The 21,321-nt window shown below is 39.4% G+C and overlaps 1 protein-coding gene across 1 annotated transcript in view; it reads right to left on the reverse strand.

Moving 5' to 3' along the window:
* The window catches only part of rab26 (RAB26, member RAS oncogene family), a 93,802-nt gene that overhangs the window by 16,283 nt on the left and 56,198 nt on the right, over positions 1-21,321 (reverse strand). The window contains exon 5 of the mRNA XM_019255555.2: positions 17,878-17,930. Coding sequence (XP_019111100.1) covers positions 17,878-17,930 — 53 coding nt within the window. The remainder of the gene's footprint in view (positions 1-17,877; positions 17,931-21,321) is intronic.

Here is a 21,321-nt window from a genome sequence, read left to right on the forward strand (position 1 = left end):
GGGATCAGTAGTCCCCATGGTCTGATGTTGATACTCAAGATGAATTGCTGTTGCTATGTTCAGGCTTTGCTGGCCCTTAGGATATACTATACTATACACAGTACAGCACTTGGGTAAATCCTGGTGTGATTGGCTGACAGATACATAACCACACTCTCAATGTTCAACAGCAAAACCTATAAACTCATGGCTGCAATGTGACTGCAATAGTATGAAGACTTCACACAGGTGTTGAGTGCTGAGGATCTTGCTTCTTATCTTAGGACAGGCAAACAAACAGAAAAATTGGCTATGGATAGCGAAAAGCTTCACGTTTACAGACTGTCTAATCACAAAGGAGCAGATGCTTACGTGGAAAATCACTGGTAAAATACAAACTGTTATCACTGCGTATTTACTGGTGGCAGCTAAACAGGCCAAAAGTCTCACTAAAGCCAAGTCACACTCGGGCTGGTTTGTTTAAACGGCAAAAACAGAAGAGACAAATATGCAGTTGGTATGAGTGAGAGGATCCAAAAGAAAGATGACTAAAATGACAAAATGTTGGAAAAATCAGTCAACATTTTTACCTTCGGATGCTTTAGCATGTATTCTTTATGACGTAGTGACACACTTTGAAGAAAAAATAAGACAGAATTAAGTGTTAAAGGAAACTCAACCAATGGGTAAGACTTCAGTTTTATGGGTCCCAAAGGTTCCTTTTTATTTCCTTGAAAGGAACTTAACAGGTAATTGAAAAGGTTCCTATTATTTGGACCACCAAGGGGAAATGAGAGTGTGCACACTTCAGTACACTTAAAGTTATTTAATCCCAGTTATTTAATTGTTACTGCACATTAAAGAGTTTTTTACTTTGTAACACGCAAATGTGAAATTTGACTCTTTAGAAGATTTCCTTGGTTTTCAATAGAAAATGTTTTCGACAGAAAGTTGTTCGACATTCTGTAATTCTAGAGAAAACACCTGCGTGGCACAGAACACTTACTGTAAGAGAGTACTGGTCGAGGGTTAACCACAAGGCCATGCGCAAAGTTCCTCAATTAAACTCAGTGTTTTATAAAGCAGGTCATTAAAAAAAGAAATGAATGTGAACTAGTTTTGTGATTGTGAAGCCTGTGGCTGTATTCAGCCAAGCCATAGTGTACATAGTACATATAAAAATCTTGAAAAGTTGATAATTGAACTGTGAGTGATATCCTCCTTTTGGCCATTGTGTAATTATGATTCGATGGTATATGTTTTTGCTCTGGAAGATTAGTCCATAGGCTGATTTCCCAACAGAATGTTTACAAGAGTCAAAAACTCACTTACTGTAATAAAGATTTCTAACAATTAGGAGTACATCCGTCATTTTAGTTAATACCAAGCTTTAAAGTAATTTTCTTTCCTCTGCACATTTTTCATTGATGCAGCCCAATTATACCTTTCCTGCTATCTATATTAACCCAATAAAAATATTACCTTCTACAGTGAAATGTTTGCTTATATTTCAACCTTGATATAGTGACAAGAAATCTATATAGTAGGGGTGCTGAAATATGTGAAAGCTAAAAAAAGGTGCCAAAAGTTTGGATTTAGCTAGTCATGTGAATCTGGGTTTGGTCCATTGAGAGATCTTCAGCGTAGGCTGGAGGTAACGCTGCAGGCAGGTGAGCATTGGGACCACATATAATCATACATACACATAAATACATGCAGAGATCTCTACGCTCAGCCTATACATGCACATCTGAAGCTGCTGCATCTCATATATCCTCATTAATTCACTTACATTTGCTGAAAAGTCCAAAAAACATAGGAAAAGTTGTGCTCACATGAATCACAGATGATCACCTAAATCTAATCCCAAACTTAATTACTTTAAGAAGAGACCAAGATGGATTATTCCACAAAAATATCTATGTTGGTCTAAAACTAGTACAAACACATGGCGCTTCAAATGCTGATCACTACTTTGAGCTGCGTTAAGATCTCTCGGTTCCTAATTTTACCTGCATCAGCTACTGGGAAATCAACTCTTTACGTCAAGAAATACTAAACTCACTGCACTGAGACAAACATGATGACGAAGAGGCTCCTCACATGAGATTCATCGTGGATTGACAGCACATAGGATACAATCAATCAGTTCCTTGTCTCAGATGGATGGAAAACTTTTTTTGCATTTGCTTTCTTTTTTGAAGCAGACTTCTAATGAGACTGTTTTCTCCAGAAAAAGAAACACAGCAGAATTGGTTTAAATGCTTTAAACATGAACAGCACTTGTTCACAAATGATGGAAAAATGAAGTGCAAAATAATGTGGACGTTGTACCGGACTGTTGTGGGGAAGATGGAGCTGGGCCGGAAGGCGAAGCTCCTGATTTTGCGTTCCATCTACATTCCAACCCTGACCTTTGGTCCGGAGGGAGTTTGGAGTAGAGCCACTGCTCTTTATCTTCGAAAGGAGCCAGCTGAGGTGGTTCGGACATCTGATTAGGATGCCTCCTGGGTGCCTTCCTTTGGAGGTATTCTGGGCACATCCAGCAGGTTGGAGACCCTGGGGCAGGCCCAGAACCTGCTGGAGGGACTATATAGTTCATCTGGCCAGTGAACGCCTCAGGATCCCCCAGAATGAGCTGAAATGTTATGCTGGGGAATAACCTTCTAAACCTGCTGCCACCACGACCTGACCTTGAATAAGCGGAAGAAAATGAATGGATAGATGGCTAAAAACAAACCCATGTTTGTATTATCCTAACTATCATCAATCACCTTGATGATATTCAAGGAGAGAAGTCACATTTTTGTTGTAGGAATCATCGCTGACTCTATAATTTGCTTCTCTGCACGTGATGCGCCCTATCACGTTGACTTTGAATTAATTTCATCGATTCCATTTTGGATTTTGATTCAATTTGATTCTGCTCAGCGTGCCACATTTTTTTCTTGATTGAAATGATGAATGCAAAGGGCAACACACACATTGGCTGCATCAGGCAGTATTACATCATTTGATGCCCTCGGTACTTAATGGATGTTCTGCACAGATGGAACTGGTCAGGTTGAGCCGCTTTCGCATGATAAGAGATTTTGCTTTTTGCTCATTGTGAGGTTTGGTGCAGATCATAGACGGAGCTGGTGGGGTTTGAAACACTGACTAGAACGGCCACGTATCTGCACACACACAACGGAGTACATCCGCGCCCAGTGGAATTTGTAGGTTAGATGCCCATCTGACTGCTGACATTTCTTCAAGTCTTACTTTTTCTGGTATGTTTGGAACGTTGAGTTCAGTGGACAGTTACATTTCTTTCACTCTCTGCTCTATGCCTCCCTTGCTTGCATGTTAAGTTGCTAGGCTATGTCATATACATACAACATTGGTTGCACATTGAAAAAGTCAATGGCAGCAAAGGTCAAAGTTGAAATCATTTGACCTCTAGGTGTAGTGGTCCGTGGTAATTTTCAGCAGTGTGAACCACTATGGTGCACTTTGGTGAGTTGGGCACCACGTCTCTCCTCATGGCTAATGAGGTTCTAGATTTAAGAGAAGCTAGACTTAGCTAGTCTTATTGTGTCTAAGGAATAGCCCGATCACCCGTTATTACAAACTGTTATGTGGAAGGAACCAGCTGGACTCCCATGGCTCCACTCACAGTTAGGAGGTGATGTGAAGTTACGGGCGAATTATTGTAGCATCATCCAAAATCAGCTCAACAAGGTGATTTACTAAGTGGAAGCATCAGAACAGGTCTCATGAAAGGAAAAAGTGAGTTTAATAAACTCCTCTAACAAACCACAGTGCTGTATTTTAAGGCAACTTAATTGGTACCACCAGAACCCAAAAGACGTGTTTCCCACCTTGCTAAATAAACCGAGCTGAAGAATCAAACACTCCAGGGGCTTGAAAAGATGCTCTGAACCCGCTTGGTGTGGATGAACTCCAGATATAAGTTTTAACGGATTAATAACTGAAAGTTGAAGGGTAAAAAAGGAACAAAAGTCTCAGGAGTCTAAATGAGACGGCTGGATGCACTCCGTCTCCTAGGAGGAAGAAGGAGAGAAAGATGAAAAGGCGGAGAGGAAAAGATCTTTTCATCCTTCAGAGCGAGGAGAGCAGACGGAGGCAGAACAGGCCGACACTTATTAGCCCGCTGCACTCTGAGTGTGTGTGTGTCTGTGTTTCGGACAGCATCAGGTTGTGTGAGCAGCTTGTTTGTTATTGCGGTTTTGTGTAAAAGAACGTGTGAGTCTGAAATTGTGAATTTGCATATACACGTGCAGTAATGAAGAAAGAGTGCTGGAATTATCTTCCATATCAGAACACATTTAATGTTTGAATAAAGGAATTAGTGCAACATGTCTGTGTCCATTATGGTCACTTGAGAGCATGAATGTCAGTAATCGTGTTGTTTCAACCTCTCCATAGAACACAGATCGTGTCTTTAACACTGTTTTGCGTTAACTGCCTGCATTGCAGGAGTATACTTCGTACTTTGCATGATGCTTTCTCACTCCTCTAAGCTTTTTATCCTGCTCAGCTTGCTTTTGTTTCGATTTCCTCTCTTTCTAAATGCACATGTTGTGCATTTCACGGATATTACGTCTATGTTTTATACAGGCTATGTTCCTGAGAGCAAGAAGCTTTATGAGCAGCCAGGTTTCTCCTTACAGGCTCTATAACCTGTGATTTGTTTGAGGTTGTACCTGCAGCCTGGAAGGAAGACTGTGAACAGATGAGTGCAGATCTCAATATTCTGCAAACACCTATATGTTTTTCAAGTAATTTTGAATTATAGAAATAAATAGATATTTCCAATGAATACTCCTAAAATTTCATCACTGCTAATTTAACATCTGGTCGTGCAACAACAGGCTGGAACATTCATGGTGATGTTGATCAATGTGCATTTTCTACTGAAATACAAATAACATTTTTTTTACATACAGTCCTTTTTTTTATGTTCCATCCACAAAGCATCCTTCGAAGGCTGCATTTGAAAGCATTCGGCCTTTAAATGCGACAAAGCCACCACATTTTCAAGATTCAAGATTCAAGATTCAAGATTCAATTCATTGCACACTGGTCACTACTGACAAGTGGAGATGGAGGCATCCACAGGGGAGCTCACGGTTAAATGTAAGTAACATTTAATGTGTTGGGTTAAAATTTACTCAAATAATATAAATGTTAACAAACCAAAGTAAAATAAATCATTTTTAAATAATGGGCTAAGAATGCGATGTTTGTGTTGTGCTTTTGTTAAGAATTAACATTAATAAACGTTACTGTTACAGTAGACACCACATTAGATAGAAAAAAGTCAAAATCATCAAAGGTGGATCTATACACATATAGATAATCTGTCTATAGACAAAGCAAAAGCAATTAAATGTTACAATCTGCAGAGGGACTTTCCAAATAGTTTATCATATAATAGGTATAACAGATAACGATGGTCTTTGACAGGTATATTTGTACATTTTCACCAAGTACTTATCTGAAATTTACAGGTAAAGTTCATCTGTCTTCTGGATTGTACCTGAGGGTGGAAGCTTCCTCCTGAGACAACACAGGCTCATCTGCTCAGATTTAAATGTCACATCAAACTTAGCATTTTTCTTCTGTATCTTCACCACACATATGGAGAATAAAGTAATGCTGTTGCCACTAATATTAGTAATGTAACAGCAGAAAACTGCAGTTGCACGTTCAATGTGAGCAGTAGCCTGTTTTTACATTTCCAATTCTGCGTATTAATTAGTGTGTATGTAAATGAGGCAACAGCATATGCCAGAGCATCGGTGCGATTTTGTGTGGCCTTTACATACTACAATAAAACAATTACAGACAGAGCCATTAAAGTTTATATAAAACTCACTGAAAGTCTGAAGAACTAATTAGCATCCAACTAATCTCCCGCTCATTGTCTTTTACATATTCATGGGACACACTTTGGTCTTTCCAAGCTGTTTGTCCTGTCTGATAAGCTGCAGCGACACGGAAAATGTTTTAAAGTAAATTGACTAAAAGAAAAAAAAAAAGAAAAGAAATGTTGACAAATGACAAATAAACCGACAAGGACGCAGAAATAAGAGGAAGTGTAAGTGAAGACGGAATGTAAAGACGTAGATGGTGAAAAAACAACAAATATGCTTATGAGTTTGTGTGAGTAGAATATGGAGACAGACAGAAACGCGGAGAGAGGAGGGGAGAGACAAGGACAAATGTTATGTGAGTCTGTGCAATAAAAAGGCAGAGAGTGTTTTTTGCCTTATTAATTTGCCACTTGGCGAAGGAAAGGACCTTGAGGAGCAACCACACTCCCGCCAATCAACAGTACAATTTATTTGGTCACCTAAAAGCTTTTTGGTGTCCCTGCAGCACAATTATGCAAACTGGCACTGAGAGGCATCAAGTTCTGTGTTGGTTGACTGAGAGAAAGGCTGTGCTGGAAAATGGCTGCAGAACTAGAAACCTTTTTTTTTTTTTTTTTTTTTTGGAAGCCAGAGTGTATCAACAGAGACGAGACCAAGACTCTGAGGGGCTGAGACCAAGCCAGGACCGAGTCAAGCCCAGACAAGACCAGAGGGAACACAACTTGGCTGATATGTAGTAAATATTCACCAAATGTCTCTGGGTGAGGCATGGTCCCATCCATCTCTTTGCAGGATTTACAGTGCTTGTTTTCTTTTGAACGCTGTTTTGGAGATATGTTCTTTGTGGTTTATGTACCCAAATGTTATTACAAAAGATTTAGCAAACATTTCCTCCCAGGCCTTCACCTGCAGAGCGACAGGGATGGGTGACAGTGGCGTCACTAGGCCTATTTTAGGGGGGCTTCAGCTTCTGTTCCATACTACATCATTGCTATTTGCATTAAAACTTGTCAAAAGACCAATATGAAAAGGTGTCAAGGATATCCTTCTTTGCAATTATGCTATTGTCTACTGACAATTTATAACAACTTGTATTTTAGGTTACACCATATTTTATAAGAAAATCTATCAAAGACAAAGCCGGTGCAGGACACAAACACACACACACACACACACACACACACACACACACACACACACACACACAAAGATGGAGAGAAACATGGTTATTGCAAAGCAGTAGTGGACATATGAAAAAGTAATGTAAAGTGAAAAGGTATATTGCAAATAATGGGCAAGACATATGGGGGTTGAGACCAAGTTTTCATTCCTGGTTTAATGGCTCCACATTGGTGCAGATTTCTAGTTTTCTGGCAGGTGGAGGGGAAAATAGGATGGGTGAAAGAGGGGCAGGGGAGTTAACCATCGTGATGGCCTGGTTTATGAAGATGTTGGTAAGTCTAGGGTGGTGGTTAGAGAACAGTCTTCTCCTGTATAATGTTTCCATGATGATGAGTTATGAAACACTTGCCCTCTTCATTTTGTGCAGGTATGTATGGCACCTGCAATTGTTTTTATTTGTATTTTAGCACAATTTAACTGGTGTTGTTTAGCTGGTAAAGCAGCTGAAGGTGTATGGAGGCGTCATCGTCTTAGATTAATCAATTGATTGACAAAGCTTTAATTGGTGCTCTGAAAAAAATTTCAGCGCTTAACTTTTCTCCTCTATGGGCTAAGCCACCCCAGTTTCTTAAACCTAGTGACGTCCCTGATGGGTGACAGCCATTAACACACTAAGAATTTCAAATTAGAAATGAGTTAACTTATTTGGTGCATTTGACGCACAGTCCTCTGTGCCTGAGATCAAGACAAGACCAAGTAATGTCTTAGATTGGATTTAACTTATACCAAGAGATAAGGTCCAATCTAAGAGAATACTAACATGTTTATATGTACATTTGAAGTGTTTTTTCAGCTGCCGTAATTCTTCCTGCTGTCCAGCCTTTAATTGATTAGTCCCAACCACACTCTAAAAGGTAGGGCATACAATCCTTAGTCCTTGTTCCATGTCAAAACAAAATCTGTTCAGCTGAAGCTAATAAAAAGGCTGAGCAGCAGTCTTGAGTTAGTCCAACCAAGCGGCTATTTAGCACAAAGTCCCCTTCTCTCACTTTATTGCCTGATTGTAAGTGTCAGAGAGAACTAAAAGTGTTTGTCCTGCTTGATCCACTCAAATCTACTGCTGAAGTGTTTTCACAGTGTGCACTTATTTGACAGAAGTGGTCTGTGCAGCCAAGACTCCAGACTTGAGCTAAGAACAAGCTATGCTGACCCAAACACACTTCACACACAAAGACTTGTGTGTCTTTTTTAAGGAGTATTCATTGGAAATATCTATTTATTTCTATAATTCAAAATTACTTGAAAAACATAGAGGTGTTTGCAGAATACTGAGATTTGCACTCATCTGTTCACAGTCTTCCTTCCAGGCTGCAGGTACAACCTCAAACAAATCACAGGTTATAGAGCCTGTAAGGAGAAACCTGGCTGCTCATAAAGCTTCTTGCTCTCAGGAACATAGCCTGTATAAAACATAGATGAGTATCCGTGATGTCACCCATAGATTTCTGAAGGTGGAGTGTGGGTGGGGCTGAGATGGCCTGAAGCCATCAGTAACAGCACCTACCTGTCGAACAAAACGGCCACCCTCACAGTTTCCCTGAATTGGAAATTTAGCTGTAGAGGCCAGGCTGAAAACATGATTATTCCTGCTGTGAAGTTGGACATTTTACATGGAGGCTTATGGAAACTGACTTGTTCTGTAGCCAGCCTCAAGCGGCTGTTTGAGCAACTGCAGTTTTTGGTAATTCACACAGTAACAGACCAACAACCTAAATGAGTGTATCAGCATCTTAAGCTGCAGAGCATTTTAGAGGGATTTGAGTAAGTAAATGAAACTAAAACTAAAGTTTGTATTCAAACACATACTAATGGACACGAGTACTGTATTAAGACAGACTTCATCACATCCAATCCCTAAACAGCGCAGCAACAGATTGTGGTAAATGCAACAAATTACATGAAAAAAACAAAAACTACATTGACCACATCTGCGTGAACACGCTGTAATTCTGCTCCCTATAGTCTGCTCCATTTCTAAACATTTAGCTGGCCATGAGCTGACACCCGGCGTACATCACATCGATTTTTACTTTACTGTTGCTAGAATCTTCAGAACAACAAAGCCTGCCTGCTGTAAGAAGGCTTTCACCGATTTAATGATTTTTCTTCATGGCCTCTGTGCACAAACGTGCTCGTCAATACCAATAAAATCCGTGGGCGTGCCGCTGCACGTGTGTGTGTGTGTGTGTATGTTCATGAGTGTGTGTGTTTGGCATGTGAGTGAGGACAAATCTGGAACCAGGGTGTTTAGTCACAGAGCAGCTGCACAGCACTGATATGAGGTTGTGAAGGGTTTAAAGGCATCAGGCCTCCTGAAATATTACAACTTTATTAACATGCACACAGTAAGACAGATTGAATAATGCAACATGGGAATTGTAGTAGTTAGAGTTGTATCACCATGGCTAACAAGTATGTAAATTACATAAACACACTTAACACACCAGGATGAGTCTGTCTGTGTTCTTGATGATGCCAGTTCTTAATTTAAAATATTATAAATATGTAATATATGTAATAATAATTATAATTTATTTAATTTTAAAAGTATTTTCAATCTAATCTGAAACAGACCACAGTGAGAGACAATCAAGGTCCAATCTAAAATGTTGAAGATGGTGAAAAATGATTGCTGTATTGATGATTTAAAAAAGACACGCAATCATGAGCCCTGTCGGCATGACAACCGATAAAGCACACAATTATCAGAGACATGTCCTTGACCAATGATGATCCTGAATGAATTACAGACTGTATAACCATGTAGGGCTTTATGTTTCACTACTCACATCACAACAGTAATAATAAAGATTTAGGAGGTGTGTGTGTGTGTTTGAGTGTGATCTAGTATGTGTGAAAGCACTGCAGCCCTGACATGTTTACAGCTCTGCAGATAAAGGATTTATATATCTAGCTTTCCATTCTTCTTTGTTATGACAAGAGCGCATTACTGACACATGGAAACGGGGGATAGAGAGAGACCTTGTCATGTTAAGACCTCCATGTATTCAGCTGTACATCATGAAGAGTTATTCTCTTTATTGTGCAGTGTTGCAGGCTGAACAGGATGTAATTGGAGCAAATCGAGACAGAGGCTGAAAATGTATGGGATTTTGTTCTTCCATGGTCATTCTCCATTCAAATCGACGGAAGCCCTGTTCAGAAATGGATGACCCTTAGGTCTGTTCTTGCACTATGTAACTTTGTGCTTCAGGTATTCCTGCGAGAAGTACATACCGCTTCACAACATTAAGTTACACACCACCAACTATTTCACTGATTTTGGTGAAACTGGATCATATTTTATGATCCCTATGATTTCTCTCTGGTGTGCTCAACTCTGTGATTTACTGAGTTTCCTGATGGACAGTGAAGTAAACTGCTGCGAACTGTAGTTGCAGTTAGTTCAGTTTGTTAGCAGGGCTGTATGGACTGTGAGCTCAAAGCAGAGGAGTGTTGGTGAGGGTTTTCAGGTCTGAGGAGTGGGAAAATGTTGACGGGGAGTGGTGCCGGTGTCATGCCAGAACTGGAGCTAGGAAAGTGGGCAATGTAAGTAGCTTCCACAGATATAATGACAGAGGCAAAAAAAACCCGGACAATGTCAGAAGAAGCTGAGAAGGGAAAGAAGAGTGAATAGAGTGAAACAAAAGTGAATATGGGACTGACCTTTAGTTGTCGGGGAGAAAATTTTGTGTGCTGTCTATATTTATGATATTGCACTCTGAAACTGGGGCTGCTAAGTTGCATGAATGATACTGTTCTGTGTCAGTTTAGTAAGTTCATCACATCAACTTAAAAGGTGATAATATGTTTGTTCTTGCAGGTTTACTTTAGGACTCTCATTTCATTTTCATTCATTTTCATATTCTGCTGAATACTCATAATCTAATCCATTACCTCTTTTGCCTCACTCCACAAAGCAGAAAACATTTTTTGTGACTGATCTGACATAAAAGGAATCTGGTCACAATTTAAACAGTATTATAAGAGTGATGGATTTGTTTCAAATGCTCTTAAAAATCTCTCTCTGTGTATTAAGCTAATGCAGCAATCCTTTATATTAATCCGACAGCATTCAAGTCAGACTCGTTGGAAGTTTCAGAAATGTTACCAGTTGGCCTCACCTTATAAAAGTGCTGTTGTCAACGTGACTCTGAACTTATTTAAATATATTAAAATGCCATCAGATTTGCATGACAAGGTGCACACTGAGAAGAAGCCAAATGTAAGACGATTATTATTTTTGCTACCTCCTTATTTCTTCAGTGAAAATGCACATGTATCAGAATGACTGCAGATGTCCTGGTCTCTTATATGCAGTGGTATGGATGAATGTAAATAGAATCAGAATGAGTGGCAGATAGAAAGCAGCACTGGCTGTGGCCATGGTTACAGATGGTGTGGAGAGTGAAAAGAGAAGTGAGAGAGCAAAAGAAAAACATGGGAGACAGAACAAGAGAGGTAAAGACTGATGGAAAGCACTGGGCACAGTGTCTCCATCTCTTTATCATCCAAATGCTCTCCAGCCTTCACCCGGAGGGCCTGCTGCTAATGGATTCATACTATGGGAGACATCAGTGCATGCTGATACAGTGTGCTGCAGTAGCTTTGTATGTGCATGTATGAGGTAAAAACTGTGTGCCAAATGTTTAAAGCTTAAATTTAAGTCAAATCTGCAACCTTTTTCATATGACTGCATGTGTGCGTAACTTTATTCTGTCACTTTAGCAGCTTTAATATTTGCTTTCTTTGTATTTAGATTCAGCGGCTGGTTAAAGAATACACAAAAGTATCAGTGAAAGAAGTATCTGGATCTTTTACCTGAGGGAAAGTAACACCAGCATGTTTAAAATGAAAATGAAAATAATACTCTTTACTACAAAATATATTAGAGTAGGAAAGATAAAGGTACAGAAATAAAGGCTCAGAAATATCTACTATTTGATGCACTACAGGAATCTATCTATCTATCTATCTATCTATCTATCTATCTATCTATCTATCTATCTATCTATCTATCTATCTATCTATCTATCTATCTATCTATATATTTATTATGTATAGCTACCACCAGCATCCTGTTAAGTTAATGAAAGTAGCCAATAGAGGCTAAATTAAATGTAAACTGTCAACCTGAAGAGGAGATACAGCTAACTTTGAAAGACAGAGGGCCAGATAAAAGTAGCATACACAAACTTTGAAAGACAGAGGGCCAGATAAAAGTAGCATACACACGCTGCAATAAACAGACACGAAAGCAAAAGCAGTCGCAAAGCTACACTCTCATGCACTAAAACAGGATTTGTCAAATGAATATTCCTTTTCAAGTAAGACAAAATTGTATTTAATTTACAAACTACTAAAACACAAGACTAAAAGGACCAGTGGAGCCATCTAGTGGTATAGTTGCTAGTTGCAATCCTTGCGTTTCACCATCTTGTTCCTATGAAGAAAAAACAATGGTGGCAGAGAAAAAGACAGGTTGTCTAGGGTACCATAGAAACACAGCGGTCCAAAATGATGGACTGGAAGAGGACCTGCTGCATCTGTAGATATTAAAGGCTCATTCTAAGGTAACAAGAAGATAATGATTATTTTTTGATTTAGTTTTCAGGTGATTAAATGGAAATAAAAAGATAGTTATGAGTATTATCTTCCAATTCTGCCAAATTCTGTAAATAGAGCTCCTAAAGAAACACAATAAAGTGTCAGATACAACTGTCAACGGTTCAATTAAAAGTTCAAGGTTCAATTCAAGCTTCAAAAGTTTGATAAAACAATGCATAAAACAATGAATACCAAATAGTAAAAGTGGGGTGAGAGGGTTATTTACAATAAAACCCAGATAGGCGAAGCAGCAGTGGTGTGGTGCTGTGCAGGGGCACAAATGCATGGGTAAATGTTAGGTCACAGTTACTCACAAAACCAGTAGGCGACTGACAAAAAGATTTCTTGGCTGTTCGTTGTTGCTGTGATCTGGCAAAAACGCTCCGAAACCAAGCAGACAATCACAGCAGGTATTTGAACGAGCTGTCTCTAAAAAGGACACAACGCTGAAGCAGCCCGGGACGCGGGGACGACTGTCTGGAATATATCTACAGACTTAAACAGTGCTTTCACAAACAACAAGCAGAGAGGCTACAGCCGCAGAATAAAATGAGTCAAGTGGACTATGACAGGTTTTTATGGAATGGTGTACTTACCACATTGGTTGTATTAGTGAGGGTCAGCTTACTGGAGTACGTGTGACAGGGGCCAACTTAACCCGTTAGTTACATTAGCTTATCACAAAGGCTAGAATCAGGGCAAAACTACAAATTGTTGATACACTCATGAAGATATAACCCCAACCTTTATTTATTGAACTTCAGAAACTTCAAATATCCCAAAATGTCTAACTAATCTTAATAAATGCAAATTGCCGGCTACATTGTGCTTCAATGAAAGCAGATAAAAACATCACTGCACATCAGGAAAAAGCCACCCTGCTGGTACACTGCGCTTGTGTGTGCGCGCACACATTAGCCCTGCACAATCTGCACTTCATTTGTTGCAATTAGAATTGATTAGAATTAACAAGCCCAGAATGACCTGTGTATATATGTGTGTGTAAGTGTGTGTGTCGCAGGTTGTAGTTCAGCGCTGTGCTGAACAGGTGTACTCACTCACCCCTCCGAAGGGATTATAGCCCGTACTGACACACACAAATGCACACACACACACCTGCACGTGCACACACAAACACACACAGAGGCTGTCCAATAGCCTCACACTGAGTTTGCACCTGCTCTGGAGCATTAGAGCTGTTTTTATGCTAATGCTAACAGGCTAACACCTCTCTACAGGGCAACATCTCGGTGCAGTAAAGCTTTACACATGTAGCGGATATGATGAACAGTGTAAAGTGACATATTGAAGAAGACGGGTTTGCATCGCTCTGTATAATTTAAAGGTCCCTGAGGCAAATTGTGATTTGTAATTTTTTCAAATCAAATTTGACTTGAATTTAGAGGGAGATCCTGTCTGGATAAGGACGATTTATCTTCCAACATCTGAAACATGAAGTAATACACAGATACCAAGACTACAGAGCAAGAGAGAGAGAGGGCAACTGCTTTATAATTAAAATATCATATAGGCACATGCTTAATCTATACATCACCTCTCACAGTTCAATCATCAGTTCCAGTTTTAACAAAAGCTTTCCGAATTTCAAATCACCTACACTCTTCTTCTTTTCCTCTGGTTCCTTGATAGGTTAGAGAATACCTGGCAGTGTGATCTGAGCTGCTCCTGTGGTTCTCAGAAACAGTAACACGCAGAATGCCATGAGCCATTTGTTCTGTTTGTAATAATGATGTAAAGTATTTTAGAGTCATTCTACAGCAATCATCAGTGAAGATACTGAATAACAAGGTGGACTTCATAGTGCACCTGCAGGCCAAGAACCCACTTTAAACATTAAAAGAGGGTCGTAGTACAACTGTTTTGCTTTCCCTCTTTGGAAATTGTACTGTGTAAACTTGACCAAAAAACAGTGACTTCTTACCTGAACATCAGAAATGTCAGTATTTTATTATGCTGATTAAAGGGGCACTAGACAGACGTTACACGTCAAAGTCATCATGGTTGTCTGACAGAAAGTCCGTGTTAACCATGGCAAATACTTGTCTTGTTATAACTCAATGAATATGTTTATGTGTTTACATTTCTAGGAGTACAGGCAGCATTTTAATTTATTATTTTTTATTTATTAGTTTGTAAGACGAGAGGCTGAAAGCCTTAGTTTGGGTTGATCATCAGTGTTTAAAGTCCACTGTGTCAGATTTACAGACTGAGACAGGAATTAAATTTAATATTCAGAACTGTGTTTTTTTATTAATGTATAATAAAACTAAAACAAGAATTGACAGGGCATTTTCCGCAAGTTTCACGTAGGAGAGTGTGAAACAAGGGGGTCGCAGTCCTCAACTATACCACTAGATGTCACTAAATCTTTAAGAGATAGAAGAGATTTGCACAGTACGTTTTTAGAAATGAGGTTTGAAAAGTAGATTTTTCTTGTTTGCTTACTTGTTTTGGAAAAATACATTCCTATAACATATTAATAGAATCAGGTGAAAGGTTGTACTGAGAGTATTTTAAAAGGTTGGTTGTGATGCACAATATTTTGGGTTTATGGTCATTTATATTTCTGTAACCACAAGCAAAATGTTTTTAATAAGATTATGGTGATGTTATTTTGTGTGCTTAGTATAAGTCAAATGACTGATCAGTGTAAGCTTCTTAGGTTTAGGTGTCTGGAATAAGCCTCAGACATCACATAGCTGAAACTGTTGAACAGAGCATTCATGTAGAAGAGAGAGAGTTTTAATTTGATGAACTTAATAAATGGCCTGACTGTGTCTACATTCAGTGAGGTGAGAAATTGTTAGGAGGCTAAAAGCTGGCAGCAAATTATATTGATGCTTACATTACAGTAGAAAGTGTACATGCAAATGTGTATTAAGTGTTTGTTCCATACACAATCCTGCTGCGGGAAATTCTCACTAATGCACCAAATGTGTATACATCCACAGCTGGAAATAGTCCCTGAACAAATACACTTTTTGTTGTTTGAGCTACGTCTGCTGAAAACCGCAGTGGCCAGCAGTTTTAGTAAATAAAGGCCTATCTTGAACAACCAGTAGGATTGGCCCAAGTGCCACAGACAGGACATTGTTGGTTTATATATAGAATATCACATTTAACCTTTTCTTTTGTGTCAGCTCGCTAATAGGCCGAGTCATTGGCAATTGGTGTGTACTTAACTCGTTTATCTCTTTACATCAACTTCCCTCCCTCGTCTGTCCTCTGTTTTAAGTCCCCATTAGATCCAAAGATCTCAAATGCCTGATAGAGTGATTTCATGCAAACTATTAAAAGCATAATGAGGGTAACCAGCTGTTTGGAGAGAAACTGAGTGGTGTCTGTTTCTCTCTAGGGACTGTACTGCATTCTCTGTTAATGAAGGATTTGCTACCCACACACACACATACACACCTGAGCCCACATCCACATTCAGGTCATACAGGCGCCCCACACAGGCATGAAGACACACAAACAAATCCACTGACACACACACACACACACACACACACACACACACACACACACCAGATGTAAATGCATCAGGCCTGCCAGATGGCTATGGAGCCATTCCTCTCCTTGATGTGTATTATGCACACTTTTATAATGGCCATACTGCTCTTAACTTCTCTCCGCGTTAATCAAAGGAGAATAATGCATCTACAAGGGATGAGGGGAGTGGTACCAAATGGGGCAGGAGATGGCTGGGAAATCACAGTGGGAGCGAAGTGCAGAGGAGAGACATGCTGCGACAGCTACAAAGAGATGGGTCCATTTGAGAAAGAAGTGAGCTCTTATCTGCAATCCCATGGTCACCTCCCTTCATTTGTTGCCCCTGTGGTCATCCTCACTCACTGTCCTCATTGCTCATCAACCGTTCCCTGCTGTGAGTATGAGCAAATGGGCACCTATGCAGTTTCCTCTGAGAGCTTTTGTCTTCAACTACATAAGAGACTTTGAATGAGCACAATCCAAACTAACCGAATTATATTTTTGTTTTGGTTAACGCAGTGAAATCATTCGACAAAATAAAGTATATAACTATAAACTCATCTGTGCCATAACCTAAAGTAAGCATTCATGCAAAATCCCAATTCAAATGTCCAAAGAATTATGCTGCGTACATCTATAAATCCCAAATAGATATCACTATTCACCTTCGTCTAGATGTTAAAGGGCAAGTATAACCATTCCACTAAGTAGCACCAGCACTGAATTTCTTCCTCCTGAGGAATAAACGATCATTTCAACCATCTAAGAATCATTACACCCTTCAGGCAGACTGCCAATTTATTGCCGTTACATAGATGGAAATAAGGATGTAATCTAAGAAATTCTGAATCTTGTTAATATGCAAAATAGCTAATGCCATTTTCTACCTCTTATTGGTGCCAGAGTCACAGTGGCAGCTGGCAAAGTAAGTAAGTTTAGCCTTTTTTTCATACACATGGATAGTTTGCCTCTGTTTGACTTGATGCATCTGCTCAGTATACACTTCATTACAACATGACTACCTGCTTGAAGGTGTGTCTTGTCTAAAGACAAGGAATAGGATTTGTCATTTGCTGTTATTAAACACACCATTCAAAGTTGGCCTCTCCTCCCTGGCTCAATGAGTGAGTGATAGACAAAGAGTGGTTGGGTGAGCTAGAGGGTGAATGAAGAGAGGGAGCAGGGTTAGCAAGTGCAAAGCAGTGAATCAAAAAAACAAACAAACATTATTTTCTAATGGTTTCTGAATAAACTCAGCAACACAACCCTGTGAGAAGGTGCCACATGGCCGGATTGTGTGTAAATGCAGCCAAACCCATGCTGTATCCTGTCCGCTATCGCCTCTCTGATCTCAGCTCTGTGGACATGTAAATTAACACTGCTCTCAGTCAAACAGACAAGCAGGCTTGCAGGCAGTTATACATCCACATACAACAAAGCCCATCTGATGTCAATGCAACTCGCTTGGAGGTGGTCTGGCACGCTTTGCCCTGACTCTGGAGTTGGACCCTCTCATTGGAGATGCAAATCAGGGCAGTGTGGTTTGCTTTTTCATAGTCAAAAGTGTCAACGCCAAAGTCCTATTAGTCCAAACATGCCTCTCCCCAAACAACATTGTCCTCCTGGGGCGGTCAGTATTTGGGGACCGACACAAGACAAGAACAAAACAGCAGTACGTTTTATCGAAGTAGTGAAGAAGCATGGTTGTTCTTACCCGGATGTTGTCGAAGGATGCTTTGTTAGTGACATCATAGAGAAGCAGGAGAGCTGAAGAAAGAAAAGAAAACATTTGATTCATATAGAGTTTTTCTTTTTTTAACTTGTAGTCTTCAGCCTCAGTCGACACTGACTCAAGTGACATCACTTGAGGACATTTATCAGACTTCACACAGCTCCCTCTGAAACCATAAAAGTCTTTATGGAACTTTTTCTATGCATGCAGTAGCACCCCCTAAGACCTTAAACAGACTTTGATGTGTGATAATGATGGAGTTCTACTTTAACCTTGTGGTTACATTTTCCTGACGTTCGAACAATGCCTGCTGTCATTAAAGAAGCAAGGATAGAGACAAGGTGATTTTGATTTAGTGCTCGAATACATCCTGAGGATAAGGTCACAGAAGATAAATGTATCTTGTTGCCTGCCAACAGTCAGCATTTGTTTCCTTTGATCATTAGTTTCTCTAACCTTATCTTAGTGGCTAAATCTCTAGACTAGTTAGTGATTAGACCTGAGATTATTTATATCAGTAGTATAAGTAGTAGTAGTAATATATATCAGTTAGTGTTTACAAAGTCAAGAATTAATTTAGGCAAAAATGGATGAGAAGACCTAAAAGTGCTCAGAGAAATTGGAATTGTGAGTATTTACAATCCTATCAATCCTAACACCAGGAAAAACTTTAGCTGGTGTGGAAGATTGAACCTTGTGAGGCATCTGGATTCACAAGATCACAACAACCACAGTACTTCAGAGCAGTCAGCATCCTTAGAGGAACTACTGGGAGTTAGTGCATAAGCTACAGGCATAGTGTCTGTTTACTCCTATCGATATTATATATCAACTGACTTTGGTAAAGGTTGGACTACTTAATATGGTTTGATCATGTGATTGCGTGAATTTGCCCATGACTGCTGATGACAGACAGATGGTTCATCCAATTACCTGTGCCTGCCCTTGACATGATTTCCCAGACAATTCTTTGTAACAAACAATCTGCAGATTAGAAGATTGCGTGATCTGATTGAAAGCTCCAAAACAACGACTGCATAGACCTTGTGTTAAGACTGTTGGGACTTTATTGTCCTGAAGGGAGACAAACTGTTTTGCCATTAAGATTTGTGGACTTGTTATCTATATTGATGGATACATTTATCCCATGATTGCTAATCACTGTGTATTTTAAAACAGCTTAGTAATAAATGCATGGAGAAAAACTTCTAAAACATCTTTCACTGTTAACTGAACAAAGTGCCAAGATCTACCACTTACCACTGTATTAGTATAACACCAAACTACAGAACCACACAATTACCTCCAAGTACACCGTACACGATAATATTATTTTAGATTTTTTCTAGAACAAATTGAGGGGTGTGTATTATAAAGCTCTGTCTGACAGAAAAACTCATTACACCTACGAGGGCAATTGTAGCTCATTTTCTCAGCTGGATCAACCTTCACTTGGAAGAATTATCCTAAGATAATTACCTTCACAGCACCTCTTTTCCTCCTACTGCATGTAATCCCTCCAGTTATCTTCTCCTTTACTTACATCTCAATCCATCCTTATTCCTACACTCCCTCTAACCCCTACGTATGTCACCACCCATCAGCATTTGTGGCATTTTCACCAATCTATTTCAGATTAAGTCCTCTATTTGTTTATTTCAGCCAGACAAGTCCGTGAAGGGTGTTTAATGAGTTGTAATCACTGCAAGTGTGGTTTGGGCTCTGTCAAACTGAGAAAACACAGAGAAGGGAGATCGAAAGAAGAAGTGTAAGGAAAAAGAGACGGAAGGAGAGAGTTATGACCTTCCCCGCGAGTTAATTTCCTCCCTTGTGGTTCCTATGTTTATCAGCCACCAGGAGATCAGAGTGAACCACAAGGAGTTACTTTCCTTCACCCTCCTCTAATCCAATTACATTTTGCCATGAGGACAAGGCAGACGACGCTAGAGAACTTTTTCACAGCAATAGAGACGCAGAGTTTTGTCATCACAGACAGTTACATTGTGTTTGCAAATTAGAATATACAGACAGAACAGCTTTGCATGTCAGACACACAATGGACAGTTTCAAATAAAAGGATTAAAACTGATGCTGCATGACCAAAGATATTGTCTTTTTTATTCAACACATTCTTTTCACTTGGCGAAATCTGTCACACACATTAGCCACACTACAATCTGACCATCTGTCAGATATCTGGGTAGCCTTAAACTACGTGCCTCAAGCAGAAATGAGGAGAGAGTTGGGTAAATCCACACCCCCTCTATCACAGTAATAGAGATACAGAGAGTTTTGTTATCATGGGCAGTTACAATGCAGTTGCAAAACAGAATATACAAGACAGAAACATCAAGTTTGAAAGATGGAGGAAGTCAAGCTAAAGGACAGAGAAAGAGACTGGGTAATAGTGAGAGAAGACGGCAGAGATACAAAGAGATAACCTTGGAAAGGCAGATAGACATACTGACGATAAGACTGAGACAGAATATAAAAAGTAGATTGAGAACATAGACAAGGTTAATGACATAATTCACACAGGCTATAAAAAAATGAGCAAAGAAGATGGTAACATTTTTTAAATTCTTTTTCATGACAATCATGACTGTTCTGTAATATGCATAGGCGAAAGAAGCAAAAATGAGACGTTCATTGTACCCAGAGGATTAATCGTGACTGCTGGTGGCAGTGAAAGCTTTCTTCCTGTGTAGTATTTCCACAACTACCAGATGGATGCCATGAAATTTTGGTTCCCACTCACTGTATCATTATCATCCAACTCTTTATTTTTTATTTGCTGTTTTTAGTAAAATGTTTCAAAAACAATTGGATGGATTGCCATTAAATTTGGTTATGCCATCCTCAGCATGAGATATAATTACATTGTTTGACACTTAGGCCACTGTGTTATAGGGTGAAGAGATGTCAAACAACGTGCTTGTTTTTTCTCTAAAGTGTTTTGGATATGCAGTTTAACAGAAAACATCATTGCAAAAGCCATATGCAAAGCACTTTGGATATCTAATTTGTTCAAGACCTTTAGGCCACTATACTTATCCCATGGGTTTGCATCTAGCAGCATCATAAGGTCAAATGTGTCCAATACTTTAGTTTCTGACTGAATACTTGCAAAACATGACATCACATTCTCATCAGCCTCTCTTAAACTTGCTAAACATTTCATTTGTGACCAAACCATTTCACAATCTATGTATCCATAACTATCAAAACATTAACTCCATATAACACACAATATTTACTACTTGACTTTGTGAGTCACTACCACTTTGAATATCAACATTCCTGCATGAATGAGCAGGTAAGGCTGGAGTTGATGGAGAGAAGCGATCCATAAAGAGCGCTGCCATCAATCATGTCTCTGATGATAATCTGCGTCAATAATCACTGGCCGACCTTAGCTGCTCTCTT

This window comes from Larimichthys crocea, chromosome XVI, assembly GCF_000972845.2.
Source record: "Larimichthys crocea isolate SSNF chromosome XVI, L_crocea_2.0, whole genome shotgun sequence".
Taxonomy (NCBI): Eukaryota; Metazoa; Chordata; class Actinopteri; family Sciaenidae; genus Larimichthys; species Larimichthys crocea.